The 27,045-nt window shown below is 42.8% G+C and overlaps 1 protein-coding gene across 6 annotated transcripts in view; it reads right to left on the minus strand.

The window, feature by feature from the left end:
* ltbp1 (latent transforming growth factor beta binding protein 1) overlaps positions 1 to 27,045 on the minus strand; it is a 452,733-nt gene that overhangs the window by 222,995 nt on the left and 202,693 nt on the right. For all 6 annotated transcript variants that reach the window (XM_072264871.1, XM_072264877.1, XM_072264876.1 and 3 more), the window contains one exon: positions 14,654 to 14,731. In XM_072264871.1, coding sequence (XP_072120972.1) covers positions 14,654 to 14,731 — 78 coding nt within the window. The remainder of the gene's footprint in view (positions 1 to 14,653; positions 14,732 to 27,045) is intronic.

Genomic DNA, 27,045 nt, shown 5'->3' on the forward strand with positions numbered 1-27,045 from the left:
AAATTCATGTGCTGAGCACCAAATATAGGATAATTTTATGAAATTGGCATATAAAACTAGCAGTATCATAGAGGGAAGAGCAAACTAATCAAATAGGCCAAAACGAATTAGCGAAGGAATTATGCAAAGAAATTTACAGTCCATTTATTTTTTTTTCTGCTGGCAACTGAGATAGGCTGTGATTTAGAGCAAAATAGATTAAATGTCAGAAGGGGCTAATAACTCACAAGCCATTAAATCATCAATCCGCAATCTTTCAAACTCACGACCTTTAAAGTTCCTGTCTTGGCTTGGAGACATATTGCTCTCCTTCTTTCTCATTGCGTTGAAACTCCCTACCCAACACCGCAGTGTAAATAATTTCATCAAAAGGCCCTCAGCTGTTCAAAACAACCAGCAGCAATACCTTCTTTTATTAGATAGTAGGGGAATTAGGGTTATGGGGAAAAGGCAGACAGGTGGAGATGAGTCCATGGCCAGATCAGCCATGATCTCATTGAATGGCAGAGCAGGCTCGACGGGCCAGATGGCCTACTCCTGCTCTTATGTTTCTTATGTTCTTATGTTCTCAAGAACAACACATACAAATTGTTGGAAGAATTCAGCAGGCTAGACAGCAAAAATGGAAGGGAATAAACAGTCAACATTTTTGGGCCAAGAACCTTCATAAGGACATTACAGGAGCCTCAGCATTCTGTTGGTGTTGCTCAAGATTTCAAGCACCTGCAGAATCTCATGTGTCTGTGGTCCTCAACAGCAATGAAGGATGGAAAATAAATGCTGTCCCTACCAGCAATCTGTAAATGAATATCTTTTTAAAAGTTTGAACACTTCACAGTTCTCTCACAGTATCCTCAATATTTCCTCATTCCCTAGCTAATACGCTTTTCATAACTTAAAATATTTCAAATTAATTCTGCTGACGTGTAGGTTCAAGTCCCCACAGGATGTCAATGCTCCAGTGGGTATGCTAAAATAAGTACAGTTGGAATGCAAATAAGATACCTACGTATCTTTCTTTGCTATGATTCATTAAGAAGCTGCAGACATCTTGACTCTGGTACTAAGTGAAAGATGATTGGACTGGTAATATCCAGAACAACAATATGGGTGCCACGGTATTACAGCTTGGGCATCGGAGTTCAGAGTTCAATTCCAACATCATTGTAAAGTCTATAAGGAGTCTGTACATCTTCCCTGTGGAATGAGTGAGATCTCTCCAGATACTCCGCTTTCTGCCCACTTTCCAAAGACATACCAGTTAGTAGGTTAATTGGTCATTGTAAATTGTCCCATGATTAGGCAAGGATTAAACAGGAGTTGCTGGGTGGCGTGGCACTACAGGCTGGAAGGGTACATTCCATGCTGAATTTCTAAATAAAAAATAAACAAAGCCTATTTTCATAATTTATCACTGATAAGGTATTGCATGCAATACTTCTCAATGCCACTTCAAAGCCCAGGTTCAATTAGCAAAATTGAGCACCACAGGGACACACTGCAGAGTCTTGGTTGCTAGCTTCCCCCCAAAGGAATGGAATTAATTGGCTGCTCAATCATTACAGGGCACAGTGAGAACAAAATAGCCTCCTCCTGTTCTGTATGCAATTCCATAAGACCATTAAGACTAAGGAGCAGAATTAGGCTATTCAGATCGAATCTGCTCCACCATTCCATCATGGCTGATCCCAGATCCCAACAACCCCATACTCCTGCCTTCTCACCATATCCTTTGATGCCCTGACTGATCAGGAAATAATCAATCAACTTCCACCTTAAATATATGCATGGACTTGGCCTCCACCGCAGTCTGTGGCAGAGCATTCTACAGATTTACTACTCTTCGGCTAAAAAATTCCTCTTCGCCTCTGCCCTCTAGTTCTAGATATCTCCACCACAGGAAACATCCTCTCCACATCCACCCTATCTAGTCCTTTATGCTATAACTCTGAGTTAAAAAAAAATTCAAAAGAAGATTCTTTCATGAAGATCCCTGAATATGGTCCTGCATGTGTGAAACATTACTTAAGCAAGATCTCCATCCACTTCACAGAATGGCTTACTGCCAGGCACTGTAGCTAAAGGATCGATGGAGATGTTGATATGAGTCATGCAAGCATTGAATAGTGGGCTTTGTGCTAAATGTTGTAAATTAGCACTTGTCTCTATCGCTGACAATATACGTCTACAGACTGTTCCTCTAAATAAAGCAAGCTCAATCCATAGGGTTCTGACGGGGTTCGTGAGATGGTAATTGGTTGATTGTTAATATTCCAGCAACCTTCAATCACTATTATTTTCCTTAGATATGCATTTACTGTTGCAGTAGATAACAAATCCAATAACTATAGGAAGCACAAAAGCAGCGGTACAAGCATTGCTGTGTATTAAGGTTATTAAGGACCTCAAATTACTAAGTAAAAAACAGGATCTTTATTGGCAAGACACTGAGCTTGGCATGTAAACACAATTTATTTATGTGTTTGTGGAAGACACAAGACTGGATACTGCAACAAGATCTCACCATGAGGAAAGAGCTGATTGTTCACAGTCTAGCTGTTAGTCAGATTAAGAGCCATTTTAATTGAACAATAATGCTAACAGATCAAGCCAAAGTGTACATAGCCAGTACATAAACCTTCCGGGTTGTACAACAATGAGAGCTAACCTCAGTCAATCAGAAGATGGAGTCACATTTTGTGCATGCCTATCACTGCTGTATACAAAATGTTGATCAGTATCTCAACCTTACACTTAGTTATAGGACATTACAGCACAGAAACAGGCCCTCCAACCCATGACAAACTATCAATCTGTCCAGTCCCATCAACATGCACCCAGCCATAATCCTCCATATCCCTCCCGTCCATGTACCTATCCAAATTTCTCTTTAATGTTAGAGTTGACTAAAAGGGAACCAACATACTAGATGGGGAATTTGTTTTTGCCACCAGAGATGTTTAAACTAGATTGATCACGCCTACGTGCAACAGGCAAAGAGTGCAGAGTCATGAAGTCATAGAGTTATACATTAAAAGAGCACGTCTGTACAGAGACAGGCCCATCTAGTCCACACTGCACTGTTACTCTGTCTCATCCTATCAACCCATATTTGGACCATAACCTTCCATATACTTATCCAAGCTTCTCTTAAACGTTGCAGTCAAACCTGCATCCACCACTTCCACTGGCAGTTTGTTCCACATTCAGACTACCCTCTGAAAAGAAGTTCCTCTCAGATTCCACTCGAATTTTTCACCTTTCACCCATAACCTATGACCTCTGTCAGCCAAGCAATCAGGATGTGCATGCTTACATTAAAAGGGGAGATAGGATCACTGATTAAATGGCATCTATTTCAATGCATTGAGCCTAACAAGTAAGGCAGACAAACTGAGGGCATGAACTGCCTCTAGGAACTAGGATATTGTGGCCATAAAAGGCACATGGCTCAGAGAAGGGCAAGACTGGCAGCTCAATGTCCCAAGATACCTATGGTTTAGGAGTGACAGAGGAACAGTTAAGTGAGGTGTTGCCTTTTGATGAGGGAGGACATAACCCTAGTGCTTGAGAAACTTTGAATGCATTAGGCAGGATTGAGCTGGGGTCAAATGGGCGACTCCATTTAAAGGCAAACAGCAGTTTGCAAAAGGGAGGCTTTAAAGGGGTCATCTTAAGAGTCCAGGGGCAGTATGTTCCTGCTAGGATGAAAGACATCCCAAGTTCAGGGAACCCTAGACAATGAGAGATATCAAGGCTCTAGTAAGAAAAATGAAAGAAGTGTGCATGCTTTTCAGCAGCTGGGTATGGATGAATATAAGTTTAAGACCAGGTTTAAGTGAAAAAAAATCAGGAGGACAAATAGGGATTTGAGATGGATTTAGCAGGCAGAGTTAAAGATAATCCTAAGAGGCATTTCAGTTTTATTAACGGTAAAAGGGTGACTAGGGAGAAACTAAGTCTTCTTAAAGACTTAGGGACGCCAATGTGTTGAGCTGCAGGAAATGACTAAGCTTTTTAATGTCTATTTTTCCTTTTGCTTTACTAAGGAGAATATTGTGGATGCCAAAGAAAAGAGGGTAGTAAGCAGTGAGGTCTTGGAACATTTGCATATTACAAGTAAGAATATTTTTGCAGACTTGAAGCTTATTACGGTGGACAAATCCGCAGGGATTAACAAACTGCATCTCCAGACTGCATGGGAGGCCAGGGAAAAAAATCGCAGAGGCTCTTGAAGAGATATTTGCTTCATCATTAGCCACTGGTGAAGTTCCAGAAGGCTGGAGAGTAACTCATCTTGTTCCATTACTCAAGGACATGCCAGGGCTTATCCTACAGCTCCTCGGACTATAGGCTCGTGAGCTTGACATCAGTTGTAAGGAAGTTATTGGAGGTTAGGTACATGAAGGGGACGGCTTGGAGGGCTATAAACTAAATGCAAGCAGCTGGGACAGGCAGGGAGGATGCTGTGGTCTGCATGCTGTATTCTCCATGTTTCTATGCCTCATCCCTGCAAGGTATGTATTTGAACATACTGAATTTCCCCATTTGCAGGTAGGCTCTGAACTCAGTTTCCAGATCATTCGTCCAAGTCTTTGGTTAATGGTCCAATAACCTCTATGCTGTTGTACCCCTTCGTCACCTCAATTCTTCGCTGCTGCCCAGTCCATAGTCTAATCACTTTTAAAACATCTTTTTCTTTATTAATGGATTCAAGTAAATTGGCTTGAATTCCTTAGTGACTGAGGAGCTCCGTCATGTGGAAGTGCTTCAGGCTGGTATAATGACAACTTCTAAAAGACCTGAAAGGAAAGGTTTAGAAGGTTATGGGCCTCATGCTGGCAAATGGGACTAGCCTGGACACGGCACCTTGATTGGCATGGACAAACAGGCCGACGCGCCTGTTTCCGTGCTGCATAACTCCATGAACCTTTGTGTTTAGACAAGCTTCTGAATATATTCTATTTTGCTTTTTCTAAGCTAATTTCTGTAACAATGGAAGAAGGCCTTCATACAATCTATGTAGCTCAAGAATTCTGCTACATGGTACAGGAGAGAAATATGTGGCATTGTTTAGCTATCGTGTACAGGCAGAAGAGAATTAGTTCAATTCATCATCATATTCAGTGCAGGCATTGGGGGTTAAGGACCTGTTCCGGTGTGTAATGTTCTATATTTAGTATGTTCTAACTCATGAATGAATCACAATTTATACTGTTATCACTCGTAACGATAAACAATATTGCTCACCAGTCCTGGGAATACATTGTAAGAAACATAGAAAACCTAAAGCACAGTACAGGCCCTTTGGCCCACAAAGCTGTGCCGAACATGTCCCTACCTTAGAACTACCAAGGCTTTACCCATAGCCCTCGATTTTTCTAAGCTCCATGTAGCCATCCAGGAGTCTCTTAAAAGACCCTATTGTTTTTGCTTCCACCACCACCACTGGCAGCCCATTCCATGCACTCACCACTCTCTGCGTAAAAAACTTACTCCTGACATCTCCTCTGTACATACTTCAAAGCACCTTAAAACTATGTCCTCTCATGCTAGCCACTTCAGCCCTGGGGAAAAGCCTCTGACTATCCACACAATCAATGCCTCTCATTATTTTGTACACCTCTGTCAGGCCACCTCTCATCCTCCGTCACTCCAAGGAGAAAATGCTGAGTTCACTCAACCTATTCTCATAAGGCATGCTCCCGAATCCAGGCAACATCCTTGTAAATCTCCTCTGCACCCTTTCTATGGTTTCCACATCCTTCCTGTAGTGAGGTGACCAGAACTGAGCACAGTACTCCAAATGAGGCCTGACCAAGGTCCTATATAGCTGCAACATTACCTCTTGGCTCTTAAACTCAAACCCACGATTGACAAAGGCCAATGCACCGTATGCCTTCTTAACCACAGAGTCAACCTATGCAGCAGCTTTGAGTGTCCTGTGGACTCTGACCCCAAGATCCCTCTGATCCTCCACACTGCCAAGAGTCTTACCATTAATGCTGTATTCTGCTGTCATATTTGGTCTACCAAAATGAACCACCTCAGACTTATTTGGATTGAACTCCATCTGCCACTTCTCAGCCCAGTTTTGCATCCTATCACTGTCCCGTTGTAACCTCTGACAGTCCTCCACACTATCCACAACACCCCCAACCTTTGTGTCATCAGAAAATTTACTTACCCATCCCTCCGCTTCCTCATCTAGGTCATTTGTAAAAATCACAAACAGTAGGGATCCCAGAACAGATCCCTGAGGCACACCACTGGTCATCGGCCTCCATGCAGAATATGACCCATCTACAACCACTCTTTGCCTTCTGCGGGCAAGCCAGTTCTGGATCCACAAAGCAATGTTCCCTTGGATCCCATGCCTCCTTACTTTCCCAATAAGCCTTGAATGGGGTACCTTATTAAATGCCTTGCTAAAATCCATATATACTATATCAACTGCTCTACCTTCATCAATGTGTTCAGTCACATCCTCAAAAAATGTAATCAGGCTCGTAATGCACAACTTTCCTTTGACAAAGCCACTCTGACTATGCCTAATCATATTATACCTCTCCAAATATTCATAAATCCTGCCTCTCAGGATCTTCTCCATCAACTTACCAACCACTGAAGTAAGACTCACTGGCCTATAATTTCCTGGGCTATCCCTACTCCCTTTCTTGAATAAGGGAACAACATCCACAACCCTCCAATCCTCTGTCACCTGTCCCATACTCATTGATGATGCAAAGATCATCACCGGAGGCTCAGCAATCTCCTCCCTCACTTCCCACAGTAGCCTGGGGTACATCCCGTCTGGTCCCGGTGACTTATCCAACTTGATGCTTTCCAAAACTCCACCACATCCTCTTTCTTAATATCTGCATGCTCAAGCTCTTCAGTCAACTGTAAGTCATCCCTACAATTACCAAGATCCTTTTCCGTCATGAATACTGAAGCAAAGTATTCATTAACTACCTCTGCTGTTTCCTCCAGTTCCATACACACTTTTCCACTGTCACACTTGATCGGTCCTATTCTCTCACCTCTTATCCTCTTGCTCTTCACATACTTGTAGAGTGCCTTGGGGTTTTCCTTAATCCTGTCCGCCAAGGCCTTCTCATGGCCCCTTCTAGCTCTCCTAATTTCATTCTTAAACTCCTTCCTGCCAGGCTTATAATCTTCTGGATTCCTATCATTACCTAGTTTTTTGAACCTTTCATAAGCCCTTCTATTCCTCTTGACTAGATTTACAACAGCCTTTGTACACCATGGATCTTGTACCCTACCATCCTTTCCATGTCTCAATGGAACGTACCTACGCAGAACCCCACGCCAATATCCCCTGAACATCTGCCACATTTCTTCCATACGTTTCCCTGAGAACATCTGTTTCCAAATTATGCTTCCAATTTCCTGCCTGATAGCCTCATATTTCCTCTTACTCCAATTAAATGTTTCCTTAACTTGTCTGTTCCTATCCCTCTCCAATGCTATGGTAAAGGAGATAGAATTGTGATCACTATCTCCAAAATACTCTCCCACTGACAGACCTGACACCTGACCAGGTTCATTTCCCAATACCAGATCAGGTACAGCCTCTCCTCTTGTAGGCTTGTCTACATATTGTAGATAATTTCCTATAATACATTCTGCCCAACCTTTTCAATTTACAAAATTTCACTGAACAAAATATTTTCCACGAATGCAGTCTTTTCAAGAAGAACAATTAGAGCCAAGTGATAGAAGTGGTCTACATGAACTTGGCAAGATCTTTGATAACATTCACAATGGTGGGCTGTTCGGAAGGTTAAGTCACATGGAATCCAAGGACAGCTGGCTAATTGGGTGTACAATTGGCTGAAATTTGGTTCTCAGACTGGAAGCTCATCACTGGTATTGTACCTCAGGGGTCGGTACTGGTTCCATTATTATTTTTCATCTATATCACCGATTTAGATAAAATTGTACAGGACATGTTTAGTAAGTGTGTAGAAGACACTAAAATTGGAAGCATAGTTAAAAAGATTATCAAAAATTACAGAGTAAGTGGGCTGTGGAATGGCAAATGTACAGGTAGTTTAATTTGGGTAAGCACGAAATGTTGGATTTTGGAAAGACAAATCAATGAGAAACCTACACAGTGAATGGAAAGGCCTCGGGTATGTTGTAGAACAGAGGAACCTTTGTGTCCTGAAAGTGGAGACACAGGTAGGAAGGATGGCAAAGAAGGCTTTTGCTGTGTGGGCCTTCATCAGTCAGGGCATTGAGTATAAAAATCAGAAGATTATGGTGGAAAAGTACAAGATGTTGGTGTATGATGTTCAGTTTTGGTCCTCTCCTATAAAAAAGATGCTATTAAACTGGAAAGAGTACATAAAAGACATGCAAAGATGTTGCAAAGATTTGAGTGACTGAGAATAGGGAGACATTGACAGGCTAGGACTTTATTCTTTGGAGCACAGGGGACTGAAGATAATCTTAGAGAGGAGTTGAAAATCATAAGGAGCAAAGATAAGGTGAATGCAGTCAGTCTTTTTCCAAGGGTTTGAGAATTAAGAATTAGAGACCATAGGCTTGATGTGAGAGGGAAAAGATTTAATTGGAATCTGAGGAGCAATATTTTTTAATCAATATAGAATGAGCTGTCAGAGGAACTAGGTGAGTTAAGTATAACAACAACTTTTCGGACAGTTAGCCAAGGTACATGCAGTAAATGGGAAAGGCTTAGAAGGTTATGGGCTAAATGCTGGCAAATGGAGCTAGCTTGTTTGGGGGCCTTGGTCAGGAAGGATCAGTAGGGCCGAGTTCCTTTCCACTCCTAGTTCCTGAATTCTCCCCCATTTGGAAAACAGACTACGCCTTTATTCTTGTTACTGAAGTACATATCCCCAAATCTTCCAACTGCCGCTCCTTTGCCCAGCTTCCTAGTTTGTCCAAGCCCTTCTGCAGATTCCTTGGCTTTACAATAATATCTGTCCCTCCATCCACCTTGGTATCATCTTCAAAGTTGGCCACAATGCCATCGGTTTCCTTTTTCATCCTGACCATGAACCTATGAAACGAAAAGTTCCAAGTTGCAGACCTAACACTGACCCCAATTTTCTTACATCAAAGTGCCTATCTGAGAATCTCTTAAATGCCGCTATTGTATCAGCCTCTACCACCATCCTCAGTGATGCTTTCCACCCATTTACCACTCTCTGATTTAAAAATGTACTTCTGACATCTCCCCCAACCTTTCCTCAATTTAAATGGATGTCCTCTGTTATTGTCCTTTGCCACCCTGGGGAAAATGTGCTGGCTGTCCACTCCATCTATGCTTCTCATAATACAATACACCTCTATCAGGTCCCCTCTCATCCTCCTTCGCTCCAAAGAGAAAAGCCCTAGCTCACTCAACCTTTCCTCATAAGATGTGTTCTCCAGTCCAGGAGGCATTCTGGTAAATCGTCTCTGCAACTAAAGCTTCCATATCTTTCCCATTATGAGGCGGCCAGAAATTAACGCCATGCTTCAAGTGATTTCAACAGTTGTCAATCACCTTGTACGCCGCCTTCAAGTTCGACATTCTAACGTGTACCATTTAACATTTTTTTAGAATTGAACTCCATCTACCACTTCAAAGCCCAGCTCTGCATCCTATCAATGTCCCATTATAACCCACAACTTTCTATACCATCCAGAACACCACCAACTCTCATGTTATCTGCAGACTTACTAACCCACCTTTCCACTTCCTCATCCAAGATATTTATGTGAAAAAAAACACAAAGAATAGGGCACTAGTTACCACCCTCCAGGCAAATACGCTCCATCTGCAACCACCCTCTTGCCTTCTGTGGACAAGCTGATTCCAAATCCAGGCAGCCAGGTTTCCATAGATACCATGTCTAATGACTCTCTGGATGAGACTACTGTAGGGAACCTTGTCAAACACCTTATGAACATCCATTTACACCACATCCGCTGCTCTGCATTCATCAATTTGATTTATCACTGTCTCTAAAAACTTAATCAGGCTCTCCATTAGTTTGCCAACCAATGCTGTAAGACTCACTGGTCTACAATTCCCAGGATTATCCCTATTACCTTTCTCCAGGAAAGGAATAACTTGCCTGGAACATACTGTCAGGAGGGCCAGTAGAAGCAAAAAGATCAATACAGTTAAGAAATATTCAGATAGATACCATAACACTACAAGATCATAAAAACAAGGAGCAGATTTAGGCCATTTGGGCATTGAGTCTGCTCTGCCATTCCAACATGGCTGGTTTATTTTTCCTGTCAACTCCCCGTAACCTTTGATGCCCTGATTAATCAAGAACCTATCGATCTCCGCATTAAGTATACCAAATTACTTGGCCTGCACAGCCGTCTGTAGCAATGAATTCCACAGGTACACCACTCTCTGGCTAAAGAAATCTTTACTCATCACTATTCTAAATGGACGTTCCTCTGATCTGAGGCTGTGGCCTCTATTCTTCGACTCTCCCTTTCTAAGAAACATCCTCTCTACATGTAGAGTATCTAGGCTTTTCAATATTCAATAGGTTTCGATGAAATCACCATTCATTCTTCTAAACTCTAGTGAGTTTAGGCCCAACGACACCAAACACTCCTCATACACTAAATCTTGTTATTCCTGGGATTCTTGTGAACGTCCTTTGGATCCCCTCCATTGCCAGTATATCTTTTCTTAGATAAGGTGTCCAAAATTGCTCACAATACTTTAAGTGAAGTCTGACCAATGCCTTATAAAGCCTCAGCATTAAATCCTTGCTTTTATATTCTAGTTCTCTCAAAATGAACGCTAACATCACATTTGCCGTCTTTACCACCAACTCAGCCTGCAAGTTAGCCTTTAGCGAATCCTGCATGAGGACTCCCAATTTTCTCTGCACCTCTGATTTTTGAATTTTCTTCCCATATAAAAAAATAGTTCATGCCTTTATTCCTTCTACCAAAGTACATGACATACACTTCCCTACAGTATATTCCATCTGTCACTTCTTTAGCCATTCTCTCAATCTGTCTGAGTCCTTCTGCAGACACCCTGCTTCTTCAGCAGTACATGCTCCTCCGCCTGTCTTCATAATATCTGCAAACCTGGCAATAAAGCCATCAGTTCCTGCATCCAAATCATTGGCATACAACCTGAAAAGCAGCAGCCACAATACTGACCCCTGTGGCACACCACTAGGCACTGGGAGCCTATCAGAGAAGCCCCTTTTATTCCCACTCTTTGCCTCCTGCCAGTCACTCAATCTTCTATCCATGCTAATATCTTTCCTGTAACACCATAAGCTCTTATTTTGTTAAGCAGCCTTGTGTACACCTCTTTGTCAAAGGTGTTCTAAAAATCCAAATGAACAACATCAATTGACTCTCCTTTGTCTATCCTGCTGTTATTTCCTCAAAAAGATTCCAACAGATTTGTCAGACAAGATCGCTCCTTAAAGGAAACCATGCTGACTTTGGCCTATTTTATCATGTGTCCCAAATACCCTGAAACCACATCCTCAATAATAGGCTCCAATATTTTTCTAACCATTGAAGTCAGCTGAACTGGACTATAATTTCCTTTCTTCTGCCTCCTTCCCTTCTTAAAGTGTGGAGCAACATTTGCAATTTTCGAGTCCTCTGGAACCAATCCAGAATCTAGTGATTCTGAAAGATCATTCCTAATGTCTCCACAACCTCTTCAGCTACCTATTTCAGAACCCTGGGTGGTATCCATCTGGTCCAGGTGACTGATCTACCTTCAGAATTTTCAGCTTCTCAAGCACCTTCTCCTTAGTAATAGTAATGACACTCACTTCTGCCCCAACACTTACATTTGTGACATTCTGCTAGTGTCTTCCACAATGAAGACTGATGCAAGTACTAAGTAAGTTTGTCTGCCATTCCTTTGTCCCTATTGCTAACTCTCCATTGTCATTTTCCAGTGGTCTGATATCCACTCATCTCTCTTTTACTCTTTATATATTTGGAAAAAAAATGTTATCCTCTTTTATATCATTGGCTAGCCTACCTCCATATTTCATCTTCTCTCTCTTTATGGTTTTCTAGTTGCCTTCTGTTGGGTTTTAAAAGCTTCCCAATCCTCTACCTTCCTACTAATTTTTGCTACATTATATGCCCTCTCTTTTGCTTTTATGCTGTTTTTGACTTCCCTTATCAGCCACTACTGCCTCATCTTTCCTTTAGAATACTACTTCCTCATTGGGATATGTCTATCTTGCACCTTCTGAATTGCCTCCAGAAACTCCAGCCACTGCTTTTCTGCCGTCATCCCTGTTTGTGTCCTCTTCCATTCAACTTTGGCCAGCTCCTCTCTCATGCCTCTGTAATTACCTCCATTCCACTATAATACCGACACATCCAACGTTAGCTTCTTCTTCTCAAATTGCAGGGTGAATTCTATCACATTATGATCACTGTCTCCCAAGGGTTACTTTACCTTATGCTTCCTAATCAAATCCGGGTCATTACAAAACACCCAATCCAGAAATGCCTTTCCCCTAATGGGCCGAACCACAAGCTGCTCTAAAAAGCCATCTCACAGGCATTCTACAAATTCCCTCTCTTGGGATCCAGCACCAACCAGATTTTCCCAATCTAACTGCACATTGAAATCCCCCACGATTATCACAACATTGCCTTTGCTTAATGCCTGTTTTATCTTCCATTGTAATTTATATATCATGTCTTGGCTACTGTTCGGAGGCCTGTATATATTCCCAATAGGCTCTTCTTGTCCTTGCAGTTTCTTAACACCACACACAAAGATTCTACATTTTCCAATCCAATGTCTCTCTTTCAAAGGATTTGATCCCAATCTTTATCAGCAGAGTCACCTACCTGCCTCTCCTTTTGATATAATGTGTGTTCTTGGAGGTTAAGCTCCCAAATATGATCTTCTTTCAGCCACAACTCAGTGCTGCCCACAACGTTGTACCTGTCAATCTCCAGCTGAACTACAAGATCATCTACCTTATTCCATTCACTGTGTTCAGTCAAATGTGATGTTTTCAGTTCTGTATTCATTATCCTTTTCAATTTTGTCCCCATCTTACATTTCAATTCACCTCACTGACTGCAATTTTGCCCTATTCTCTGCCTCCCCTTCCTCACAATCTCACTACTCACTGCATCTAGTTGTATACCAACTGCCCAGTCCTCTGCCCTATCACCCTGGTTCCCATACTCCTGCCAAATTAGTTTAAATCCTCCCCAACAGCTCTAGCAAACCAGCTCACAAGGATATTGGTCCCCCTTGGAAACAGGTGTACCTCACCCTTTTTGTACAGGTAATACCTTCCTCAGAAGAGATCCCATGATCCAGAAATCTGAAACCCTGCCGCCAGCACCAATTCTTTAGCCTCACATTCATGCACCAGTTCATCCTATTCTTAACCTCACTGGTGCTTGGCACAGGCAGCAATCCAGAGATTATATTACCCTGGAGGTCCTGCTTTTCAGCTTTCTGCCTAACTCCCTATATTCTCTCTTCAAGACCTCCTCCCTTTTCCTATCGATCTCATTGGTACCAATATGTACCACTGCTTCCAGCTGTTCAGCCTCCCTATTTAGAATGCTGTGGATCCGATCTGGGACATCCCTGACCCTGGCACTGGGGGGGGGGGGGGGGGGGGGGGACATACCCCAGTGTGTCTCTTTCACGTCCACAGAATTTGCTGTCAGTTCCTCTAACTGTGGAATCCCCTGTCACTACTGCAGTCCTCTTCTTCCCCCTTCCCTTCTAAGCAAGAAACAGAATCAGTGCTAGAGATCAGGGCACTGCGACTTCTCTCTGGTAGTTCATCTCCCCCCACCCCCCTGCCCAAAAGTATCCAAAGAGGTATACTTATTATTGAAGGGAATGGCCACAGGGGTATTCTGCAATGGCTGTCTATTCCCTTTCCCTCTCCTGACGACTACCAGGTATCTGCCTCCGGCAACTGAGGAACATGCGGGGAATGGAGGCTTCCAGATCTCGCGCAAGCAGATGGATTTATTTAAATTGGCATCATGGTGGGGGACTGACAAGTCTACACCCGTGCCTTACTTCGGTGTTATACTGTACATTCTAATATTGTTTGTATTATTGAACAACTCTTGGAATACATCAACTTGGCAGTTAACTTTAATTAAACGACAGTCATTTCTCAGCATTTAATTTTGTACTTTCTATGGGAGATGGAGGGGCAAGAAAGGGAGGGGTTGTTGAAAGTTACTTAAATAATGCTTTCTTCGCCCTGAGCAGCAACAAATACAGCATAAATTATCAGAGGTGGAGATTTAATTCTAACGGGTTCGATCTTTTAAGGAATGCTTTAGTGCACAGCAAAACCAACTGTTATAAAGCTAATATTTGAATCTGTTGTATGTTCAGTATTTTACTGGAACCTTACACAGAGCTATGGTGTCAAGTGACTTCGCGGTAACAGTATTAGTCGGTGTCCATCTCACTTGAGAGACATCACCTTAAGTAGGTCAGGCACAACATAGACTTGTTCTCCTTCCTCTTAAAAATTTATCTGAAGAGGAAATAAGGGTCAGCAATGTAAAATAAGCCTCTTAAGCAAAATTGATCATTTATATAAGGCACAGCCATAAAATATACTAACTGGGAATCACTTAACATACTTACCCTGACAATGTGTAGCATTAATCTGCTTGTAACCCAGGGGGCACTCTACCATTTGTCCATTTGCTCGAATAGGGAATGCTGAAATTCAAACAAAATTCAGTAATTAACATTCTCAACAATATCCATGTCTATTTAAAGGAATGGCAGGAAAAGAAAAAAATACAGTGCATTTACAGAATCATTAAACCACCAATACTAAGCAAGACAGTATGTGCAAAACACTTCAAATCATAGCATTATTCTGTGCCATCATAAACAAACATACGAGCCCACCTGACTTCTCCGAAATGCGATGAATAAATCACAGTCACTGAATCAAACAGGGTACCGCTCACCAGGCAACCATTTGAATATGGATTTGTGTGGGACTGCCTCTCCACAGCTTCAGGGACACACACACACAAAATGTCAACTGTACAATGTGACTGACTCAGATCTTTCTGATCAATTAGATTGCACCAGAGCAAACCCAAGTGTGAATGATTTTACAGGGAGCTCTCTGAGTGAAATTCAACAGAAGGTTATGCTGCAGATGTCATATATGCCCGATGGCCAGTGTAAGATGGTAACTGAGAATGCTAGAAATGGTCAGAAAGTCAGGCAACATTTCTGTAGAGAGAAACAAAATTGAGCCCTGAGTGGTGTAACATGCCTGGTCAGAAGATAGCCTGGTCCTTGAGCTTATGTTGAACTTTATTAGAACAGAGTAAGATGTCAAAGACAGAGTCCTTCAGGACATCAGAGTAGATTCAACAACTTTAGATGATCAACTTTTGCAGTTTGTTTCAGAACTGTTGTTCTAAAGAAAGATTATTATCTTGCAACACTACCTTTGATTTTCCTCTTTCCAGATGCTGGCTATCTCTGGCACTCTCATTTCTTTCAGATTTCCAGTAACTGTCTCACAGGAGGAACTCAGCAGGCAATTTCTTGAGTCCCCTCCCCACTTCTCATAGTTCCAAGATTGTTTCCTTCTCTCACCTCCCTTTCATTTCTATAAGATATACAGTAATGTCTCAGGGACATATACACAGCTCAGGTGCCTAAGACTTTTGCTCAGTACTATATGTGTCAATGTGGAGTGGAGAGTGAGTTTGTAAGTCTGGCAGAAGCAAAGGATGTTGCGAATGGAGAACATAAAAACATAAGAAATAGGAGCAGGAGTCGGCCACCTGGCCTGTCGAGCCTGCTCCGCCATTCAATAAGATCATGGCTGATCTGACCATGGACTCATCTCCACCTACCTGCCTTTACCTCATAACCCTTAATTCCCCTACTATGCAAAAATCTATCCAATCTTGCCTTAAATATATTTACTGGGGTAGCCTCCACGGCTTCATTGGGCAGAGAATTCCACAGATTCACGACTCTCTGGGATAAACAGTTCCTCCTCATCTCTGTCCTAAATCTACTCCCCTGAATCCTGAGGCTATGTCCCCTAGTTCTAGTCTCACTAACCAGTGCAAACAACTTTCTTGCCTCTTTCTTAACTATCCCTTTCATAATTCAAAGGTTTCAAAGGTACATTTAATGTCAGAGAAATGTATACAATATACTGTACATCCTGAAATGCTTTTTCTTCGCAACCATCCACAAAAACAGAGGAGTGCCCCCAAAGAATGAATGACAGTTAAATATTAATGTTACATGTTTCTCTAAGATCTCCTCTCATTCTTCTGAATTCCAGTGACTACAGTCCCAGGTGACTCAATCTCTCCTCATAGTCTAACCCTCTGGAATCAACCTGGTGAACCTCGTCTGCACCGCCTCCAAAGCCAGTATGTCCTTCCTCAAGTAAGGAGACCCGAACTGCACATAGTACTCCAGATGCAGCCTCACCAGTACCCTGTACAGTTGCAGCATAACCTCCCTGCTCTTAAATTCAATCCCTCTAGCAATGAAGGCCAACGTCCCATTTGCCTTCTTGATAGCCTGCTGCACCTGCAAACCAACCATTTGTGATTCATGTGGAGTACCGTGGAGGGGTGTGGGACAGATGGCAGAGAAGAAGTGCCGGGGACAGGTAGTGGTGTGGGCACAGGCACATTCACCACTAAGACACCAGCAAGGTCATTAGATTCCAAACAATTGGTTTATTGTTCATTACAAGATGTCTCTCTAGTGCTTCCTTCCTCCTCCCCCCTCCCTTTCCTTTTTCCCCAGCCATGATTCCCCTCACCGCGCCCCCACTCTGAGAGCACAACAGAGACCCATTTCAGAATCAGGTTTATCCCCTCACTCACATATGTTGTGAAATTTGTTTTTCTTCTGTGGCAGCAGTACAGTGCAACTCACAAAATCACTACAGTTCTGTGCAAAAGTCTTCGGCACCTTAGCAACATATATATGCCTAAGACTTTTACACAGTACTGTATATTAATAGCAAAGACAAATTTCACTGCTGGAAACAGAAGAAGATATGTAGAGCAAAGTGCTGGGCAAAACACATCCCAATTTGTAGCAAAAAATGGAATGTGGTTTTTTGATTGCCTAAGAAGAAATTGCATTTACATAGCATCTAAATCAAGATGTCTCTAAGTAATTTACAGCCAATGAAATAAGTTTCAAGTCTAGGCAACCAGCTTACAGACAGCAAGTTCATAATAAGCTAATCTGTTTCAGATATATCGATGATAAGATGAATACTGACTAGAGAGAGCAGTGGGAACTTTCCTACTCTTCTTCAAATTAGACATGTTTTCTGACCATTCAAGAAGGCCAACAGGGCTGATAGAGTCATAGAAAAGTACAGCAAAGAAACAGGCCCTTCAGCCCATCTAGACCATGCCGCACCATTAAATTGCCTACTCCCATTGACCTGCACCAGGACTATAGCTCACCATACGCTTACCATCCAGATACCTATCCAAACTTCTCTTCAACGTTGAAATCAAACTCACATGCACCACTTGCACTGGCAGCTCATACCACATTCTCACGACCCTCTGAGTGAAGAACTTTCCCCTCACTTTGCCCTTAAACTTTTCACCTTTCACCCTTAACCCATGACCTCTAGCTGCAGTGCCAACCGACCTCAGCAGAAAAAGCTTGTTTGCGTTTACCTTATCTATACCCTCATACTTTTGTATACCCGTATCAAATCTCCTCTCAATCTTCTACATTTCGAGGAATAAAGACTTAACCTATTCAATCTTTCATTATAGTTCAGGTCCTCCAGATCCCACAAAATCCTTGTAAATTAGGCCTCACCAATGTCTCATACAACTTCAACATAACGCCCATCTCCTGTACTCAATACTTTAATTTATGAAGGCCAATGTGCCAAAAGCTTTCTTTACAACCCAATCCATCTGTGATGCTACATTCAATGAATTCTGGACCTGTATTCCCAGATCCCTTTGTCCCACTGCACTCCTCAGTGCCCTACTGTTCACTGTGTAAGACCTACCCTGGTTGATCCTACCAAAGTGCAATACCTCACACTTGTCTGGATTAAATATATGCCATTTTTCAGCCCATTTTCCCACTGGTCCACCCTAATTTGCCTCAAGACAGCAAACACCTCCTCCTTTGTAATCCATGAAGTTGCCTCTACTTTGCTTGTCTTCCATAGATTATGTGTTCATCTCTTAAGTAAATACAGATGCATAAAATCCATTTAAGATCTCCCCCATCTCTTTTGGATATATGCATGATGGCCTGATTAGGCCGTCAGTTTGTTATATTATATCCAAGATCTTAATTTAAAGCTGACTACTGCAGAGTGAAATAGAGAATAAAATTCAGGTTTTTCTTTTAATATTGTCTGGAACATTGAGTCATACAGCACAGAAATTGAGCTTTTGGCCCATCATGTTCATGCTACCTATTGACAGTCTATCTCCCATTTACCTGCATTAGGCCTGTGGCTTTTTCTGCCTTGGCAATTCAAGTAGAGCCATGGTGTCATACAGCAATACAGCACAGATACAGGGCCTTCCATAGCATCCACACTAACCATGTGCCCAAATAGCTAGGCCCAATTTCCTGCCTACATACATCTAAGCCCTGTGCCTCCAAGTAACTGTCCAAGTGCTTCTTAAATGGTACTACTGTACCTACCTCAACCACTTCTTCTGGCAGCTCATTCCATATGCTCAGGTCCCTCTGCATGAAAAAGATGCCCTTCAGGCCCCTTTTACATCTTGCCCCTCTCACCCTAAATCTATGCCCCCTTGTTTTAAATTCCCCTACCCTGAGAAAAAGGCTGTTACTGTCCACCTTATCTGCACTTCTCATAATTTTAAACATTTCTATAACATCATCACTCATTCTCCTACGTTCCAAGAAATGAAGATCTAGCCTGTATCTCCCTATAACAGACATCCCACCCTGCAAAAACCCATTTCAAGGAGGTCTCAAACTCATTTCAGGGAGGTCTCAACCTCATAGCAGTCTGTGTCAATGAATTTGTTAATTTTGCAAGCCATCAGATTCAGAAGTGTTTTGTGAGACAGCTGACTTCTGAATTCTGTCTTAATGTGACGCACCATGCTGAATGCTCTTTCTACATCACAGTTACAATTTGGCAGCACCAAAAGCAGCTTCACCAACTGGCAGAGCTCTTTGAATCTGAACTGCCCTGTGCTCACAGATTTTACTTTGGACAGCTTCCCCCAGAACTCATCAACTGGCAAACTTTTGTAGTTTGGCACCAGTCCTTCAAGGTTAGTTGAGACATAATCCAGGACTCACCTCAACATGTCTTTAACAGTCATTTAACCCACCATGGGCAATAGAAAGGTCACTGTTGCAAACACTGCAGCGAGCAACACTGTCATTATTTTTGACCTCTATTAGGCAGGGGTACACTTTAGTGTAGTCTAGGGTGAAGTACGTTTTATATTTTCATATTTTGGAACACTCTCCCATGGCACTGCAGGACACTAAACTGAACTGATGGACAATGAAAGAGGGGGAGAGGGGGAGAGGGGGAGAGGGGGAGAGGGGGAGAGGGGGAGAGGGGGAGAGGGGGAGAGGGGGAGAGGGGGAGAGGGGGAGAGATCAACTGTAAAGCCCACCCACAGAGAAAACTGATAGGTCTACTTAGCACAAAGAGAGATCAATCAGGATTCATACATTTTCTCTCTCTCTCTCTCTCCCCTCTCCCCCCACCCCTGCTCACTCACTCTCAAAGAAATTGATTTCCGGGATATTGTATATAATTTGCGGGCGTCAGGAGCTGCTATCAATATGCAGGAGACTCCCGGAACTTCTGGGAGAGGTGGGATGTTTGCTATAACTCAGGCCCTTTAGGCCTGGCAACATAACTTTTAATCTCTTCTGTATTCCTTTCCAGTTTAACCATATCTATGGACCCGGCATAGTCGCATCAGTGTCGGACTTCAGGATGAAAGGTCCGAGTTCGAATCCAGCTGGCTCCCCTGCACGCTTTCCATCCCTGCTGGGTTACGAGCTGGTGATCTCTTTGGAAACTCACCCGGCAGAAGGCAATGGCAAACCACTGCTGTAACTTGCCTCGTACGCAGTTCCTCACGTCAGAGAGGCGTGGAGGGAAATCGTCCGCCAACCAGAGAAACTCCGGATGCGACGTACCTTTCCTTTTCCTTCCTATAAAAGGGTGACTAAAACTATGTACAGTACTGTTGGTGAGACCACAACCTATACAACTGCAATATAATGTCCCAACTCTGATATTCAATGAACTGACTGATGAAGACAAATGTGCTAAACACCTTTGTCACCAACCTGTCTACCTTTGCTTTCAACGAATTATGCACTTGTATTCCTGGGTTCTTTTGACCCATAACGTGTTATTCCCTAGTACCATACCATTCATAACAAAAGTTCTACACTGGTGTGGCTTTCCAAAATGTATCATTTCGTACCTATTAAAATCCTTTCGCCTCTCCTCAACCCATTTCCCTCCTTGTAATCTACAATAACCTTCTTCACTATCAACACCACCTCCTATTTTTGTGTCATCCACAAACTTAATGATTAAGCCTTGCGCATTTGCATTGCAATGATTTATATAAATAATAACAAGGATACGAACATTAACTAGTCACCATCAGTCACAGCATTGAATAAGCAGGGACATTATGATGTACTTGTATAAGTCATTGCTGATTCTTTTGTTACTTTCCTTATCTTTACCTGCCAGGTTCACTTCATACCTGACTTCCCTCTCAAGTGCATGCCGAATCTTTTTAAGGTCAGTGACAAATTTGCTCAATCCCATCCTCCTAAATCCAATACATAAATACAAGAGGTTCTGCAGATGCTGGAAATCCAGAGCAACAGACACAAAATGTTGGACCACAAACAAGAGAAAATCTGCAAATGCAGGAAATCCAAGCAACACACACAAAATGCTGGGGGAACTCGGCAGCATCTATGGAAAAGAATAAACAGTTGATGTCTCGGGCCAAGACACTTCATCAAGACTGAAAAGGAAGGTGGGGGGGGGGGGGAAGAAGTCAGAAGCCATGTTCTGGCATATTCCCCTTCCTTTCCAGTACAGATGAAGGATCTCAGTGTGAAATGTCATCTGTTAAAGATGTTGCTATAGATGTTGCCTGACCTGCTGAGTTCCTCCAGCATTTTGTGTGTGTGTTACTCCTAAATCTAGTCCAGATCCTGTTGCAAGGTTTGATGGTCCTCCTTGCTGTCTGCTACACCCCTAATCTTGGTGTTATCCACAAATTTGCTGATCCATTTTACCACATATCATCCAGATCATTGATATACAGTAGATAGAAACCTAGAAAATCCAAGGCACAATACAGGCCCTTCGGCCCACAATGCTGTGCTGAACATGTACTTACTTTAGAAATTACCCATAGCCCTCTATTTTTCTAAGTAGATGATGAATAACAACTGACCCAGCACTGACCCGTGAGGCACTCCAGTAGTCACAGGCCTCCATTCAGAGAGGCAACAAACTATCTATTACCACACTCTGGCTTTTCCCATGAAGCCAATGACTGATCCAATTTACTACCTCGCCTTGAATGCCAAGCAACTGAACCTTCTTGACCAATGACTGACCATGCACAAAGCTATGTTGACTATCCCCAATTATTCCCCATCCATCCAAATATTTATATATCCAGTCCCTTGGAATACCTTCCAATAATTTTCCCACTACTGATGTCAGACTCACCAGCCTTTTCTTTCCTGGCTTATCCTCAGACTCTTTCTTAAACAACAGGACAACATTAGCTATCAACCAATCTTCTGGCACCTCACCCATGGCGAAGAATGTTTTAAATAAAGGGCTGTCGGCACATAAGACATAGGATCAAATTAGCCATTTGGCCTATTGAGCCTGCTCTGCCATTGCATCCTGGCTGATCCACTTTCCCTCTAAGCCCCCATCTCCTGTCTTCTCCCTGTAATGGTTCATGCCCTGACCAATCAAGAACCCATCAACTTCTGTCTTAAAAACACCCAATGACTTGGCCTCCACGAATTCCAGATTCACCACTCTGTGGCTAAATAAATTTCTCCTCATCTCTGTTCTAAAAGGATGCACCCCTATTCTGAGGCAATGAGCTCTGGTCTTAGACTCACCCACAGAAGAAAACATTCTCGCCACATCCACTCTATTGAGGCCTTTCAACATTTGATAGATTTCAATAAGCTTAGCCCTCATTCCCCGAATTTCAGTGAGTAGAGGCCCAGAGCCATCAAATACTTCTCATATAGTAAGCCTTTCAATCTTGTTATCCTTGCCTTTTATTCTGATAGCAACATACAAACTCTGTACTCTCAAAATTTCACTTTTAAAAGCCTCCCACTTACCAAGTACACCCTTGCTAGACAACAACCTGCCCCAACCCACACTTGCCAGGTCCTTTCTGGTACCATCAACATTGGCCTTTCTCCAATTTAGAAACTCAACCCAAAGACCAGACTATCCTTTGTCATAAGTACCTTGAAACTAATGGCATTATTATAACTTGATGCAAAGTGCTCCTACACACAAACTTCTGTCACCTGCCCTGCTTCATTCCCTAATGAGAGGTCTAGTATCATTCTCTTTCTAGTTGGGACTTCTATGTAGTGATTAAGGAAACTTTTCTGACCACATTTGACAAACTGTCTCCCATCTAGCCCTTTTACAGTATGGGAGTCCCAGTCAATATGTGGAAAGTTAAACTCACCTACTATCACAACCTTATGTTTCCTTCAACAGTCTGCAATCTCTCTACAGATCTGCTACTCTAAATCCCACAGGCAGTTGGGTGGTCTATACTGTAATATAATCCCATTAACATGGTCATACTTTTCTTATTCCTCAGTTCTACCCAGAAAGCCTCACTAAATGAATTCTCCCATCTGTCCTGACTGGTAATGCCACCCTTCTCCCTTTAATCTCTCCTTCTCAATCACATTTAAATCAACGGAGCCCGAGAGCATTGAGCTACCAGTCCTGCTCCTCCTGCAAGAAAGTCTCACAAATGGCTACAGTGTCATAATTTCACATGCTGATCCATGCCTTAAGCTCATCTGCCTTTCCTACAATACTCCTTGCATTGAAATACATGCAGCTCAGTAAACTAGTCCTACCATGCTCAACTTTTTGGATTCCTGATTTTGTATGTAGGCTTAGCAACATCTTTCTCTTTTCTTAATGTCCTCTTGCCTTAGACACTTCAACAATAGAAAGAAGATTTTTACTATTGATCAATCCACCCCTCCATTATCCTATAAACCTCTATCAGCTCTCACTTCAGCTTCCTCTTCCTTTGGCAAACCAAAGCAATAAAATCCAAAGTCCATGCTAAAGAATGGATTAAGTTCCTCACACGTCAGTTTGTTCTGTTTCAGTAAAGCAGATCTCAACTCAGCTCAAATATTCAATAAGAAACCAGATCAATTTAAGGATGAACAAACCACAGAGGATTACACAGCTCTTTGGCTGATATAATACTGAAAAAGGTAAACTAAAGTTAATTCACAATGAGATTAGCAAATGACTACCTTCATTTACCTTGTTGACTACGTTCAACAACCTCAGGTTGTTTTGCCACCTGATTAAAAGGCAGGGACCCTAATCTACTTCATCCAAAGCAAAATCTTCTTATGTACAAAGAGCAGCAAGACAATACATGGTCAGTAGAAATGCTTACAATTAAAAATCGTTTCTTCATTTGCATCTGCCTCTCCTCAATTGCCACATGCCTCTATTTCTGTTTTTGTCTTGCACCGACTTCCCAAATCAATGCTAAATCACTTCAACAGTATCCTGAAGAATCCAAAAGAAAATGCCAACACTACTTGGACAAACAGTGAAGTTCAAAGTTCAAAGTAAATGTATTGTCAAAGTACATATATGCCATTTATTTTCTTCTGGGCGTACTCAGTAAATCCAAGAAACATAACAGAATCAATGAAAAACTGCACCGAACAGGATGGACGAACAACCAGTGTGCTAAAGACAACAAACTGTGCAAACACAAAAGGAGAAACAGAAGTAATAATAATAAATAGATAAGCATAAATATCGAGAACATGGTGAAGTGTCCTTGAAAGTCAGTCTGTAGGTTGTGGGATCAGTGATGGGGCAAGTAAAGCTGAGTGACGTTATCCCCACTGGCTCAAGATCCTGATGGTTGAGGGGTAATAACTGTTCCTGAACCTGGCACTGTGGGGCCCTGAGGCTCCTGTACCTTCTTCCTGATGGCAGCAGTGAGAGGAGAGCATGGCCTGGGTGGTGGGGGTGCCCGATGATGGATGCTGCTCTCCTGCAACAGCGCTCCATACAGATGAGCTCAATGGTGGGGGGAGTATGATGATAAGTAGAGTAATTATAATCCACAAAAGAGAATCAAATTGACTTATTTCTTACATCTCTCACATACATGACGAGTAAAAATCTTTACGTTTCGTCTCCATCTAAATGTGCAAATTATAGTAATTTGTAAAAAATAGTATGTACAACAGAACGGTCAATATAGTTTAGAAATACAATTGTGTCAGCATGAATTAATCAGTCTGATGCACTGGTGGAAGAAGCTGTCCCGGAGCCTGTTGGTCCTGGCTTTAATGCTGTGGTACCGTTTCCCAGATGGTAGCAGCTGGAACAGTTTGTGGTTGGGGGTGACTCATTTCCCCAGTGATCGGGCCCTTTTTACACAACTGTCACAGTAAGTGTCCTGAATACCACTCTCTGCATAGTCCTGTGATTGAGGGAAGTACAGTTCCCATACCAGGCAGTGATACAGCCAGTAAGGATGCTCTTAATTGTGCCCTGGTAGAAAGTCCTTAGGATTTGGGGACTTATGCCAAAATTCTTCAACCATCTGAGGTGAAAGAGGTGCTGTTGTGCATTTTTCACCACACAGCCGGTATGTACAGACCATGTGAAGTCCACAGTGATGTGTATAGGGTTGAGTCCTTATGAAGAGTCTCGACACGAAACATCGACCGTTTACACTGTTCTATAGATGCTGCCTGACCTGCTGAGTTCTTGCAGCATTTTGTGTGTGCTGCTTTGAATTTCTAGCATCTGCAAAATGCCATCCTCTTCTCTCAATTCTTCTGTCTCTACCACATCTGCACTCAGGAAGAGGCTTTTCTTACCAGGACAAAGGAGGTGTCCTCCTTCTTCAAAGAAAGAGGCTTCCCTTCCTCCACCATCAATGCTGCCCTCACCCGCATCTCTTGCATTTCACGCACAGCTGCTGTCACCCTATCCACCCACCACCCCACCATGGATAGGATTCCTGGTCTCCTCACCTACCACCCCCACCAGCCTCTGCACATAACTCTCCATAACCTGTGCCACCTCCAAAGGGATCCCACGACCAAGCACATCTTTCCCTTCCCGCCCCACTTTCCGCTTTCCATAGGGATTGATCCCTATGCAACTCCTTTGTCCATTCGTCCTTCCCCACTGATCTCCCTCCTGACACTTATCCTTGCAAGCAGAACAAGTGCTACACCTGCCCCTACACCTTCTCCCTCACTACCATTCAGGGCTCCCAGCAGTCCTTCCAGGTGAGGTGCCACTTCACCTGTGAGTCTGTTGGGGTCATCTACTGTATCCGGTGCTCCCAGTCTGGCCTCCTCTATATCAGTGAGACCTGACGTAGACTGGGAGACTGTCTTGCTGAGCACTATGCTCCATCTGACAGCAAAACAGTATCTCCCAGTGGCCACCCATTTTAATTCCACTACCCATTCCTACTGCAACATGTGCATCCATGGCCACATCTACTATCACAATGAGGCCACACTCGGGTTGGAAGAGCAACAACTTATATTCTGTCTGGGTAGCCTCCAACCTGATGGCATGAACATCAATTTCTCAGACTTCCAGTAATTGCACCCCCCCCCAACCCCCTCAACATTCCCCATTCCCTTCTTCCTCTCTCGCCTTATCTCCTTTGCCTGCCCATCACCCCCCTCTGGTGCTCCTCCCCCTTTTCTTTCTACCATTGCCTTCTGTCTTCACCCATCAGAGTCCCCTTCTCCAGTGCTATACACCTTTCACCAACCTCCCAGCTCATTACTTCACCCCTCCCCGCTCCCAGTTTCACCCATCACCTTGTGTTTCTTCCTCCCCTCCCCCCACCTTCCTACTCTGACTCTTCATCTTTTTCTCTCCAGTCCTGATGGAAGGTTTTTGGCCTGAAACGTCAACTACTGTATATTCTTTTCCATAGATACTGCCTGGTCTGCTGAGTTCCTCCAGCATTTTGTGTGCGTTATTTGCAGGTTTTCTTGTGTTTTAGGCACAAGATGTTAACGTTTGCTATTAAAATTACACGGCATGACTTCAATCCAACATGGCTGTTGCAGGCAAATAAGAACACAGTCTTTCCTTAAATGTGTACTTTACATTTGAAGGCTGCATATTGAGGGAATTTCCTCCTTCACTGAAGGCCCCAACAAGATCTGCTGTGATCTTAGTAAAGGCTGAAACAGCCATACAGGTTGAATGATCTGGAGCTTGGAGTTACACAGATTTTGCGACAAGCCTTTCAGCCCAACTCCTACATGCCAACCAAGATGCCACGGCCAAGAATGCTCCACAGCGTCAATACATCCTTGGGAGTGTAAAGAAATCTGGCATGTCCCGTTTAATCATCACCAATTTTTATCAATGCACCCCAACACATCACAGCTTGGTATGGCCACTGTTCTGCCCACGGACCCCAGGAAATTACAAAGAGTTGTGGATACAATTCAGCACATCACGAAAACAGCCTCCCCTCTGCGGACTCTGACAATTCCTCTCATTGCTTTGATAAAACAGTCAGCATAATTAAAGACCCCACCCAGCCTGGAAATTCTCTTTTCTTCCCCCCTCCCATCCAAATTTACAAAAGCCTGAAAGCACATATCAAGGTCAGCTTCTATCTCACATGAGAAGTCAGGAGTCTATCTTATTGTTCCCTAGTATGATAATTTGGGCT

The sequence above is a fragment of the Mobula birostris genome, chromosome 8, assembly GCF_030028105.1.
Source record: "Mobula birostris isolate sMobBir1 chromosome 8, sMobBir1.hap1, whole genome shotgun sequence".
Taxonomy (NCBI): Eukaryota; Metazoa; Chordata; class Chondrichthyes; order Myliobatiformes; family Myliobatidae; genus Mobula; species Mobula birostris.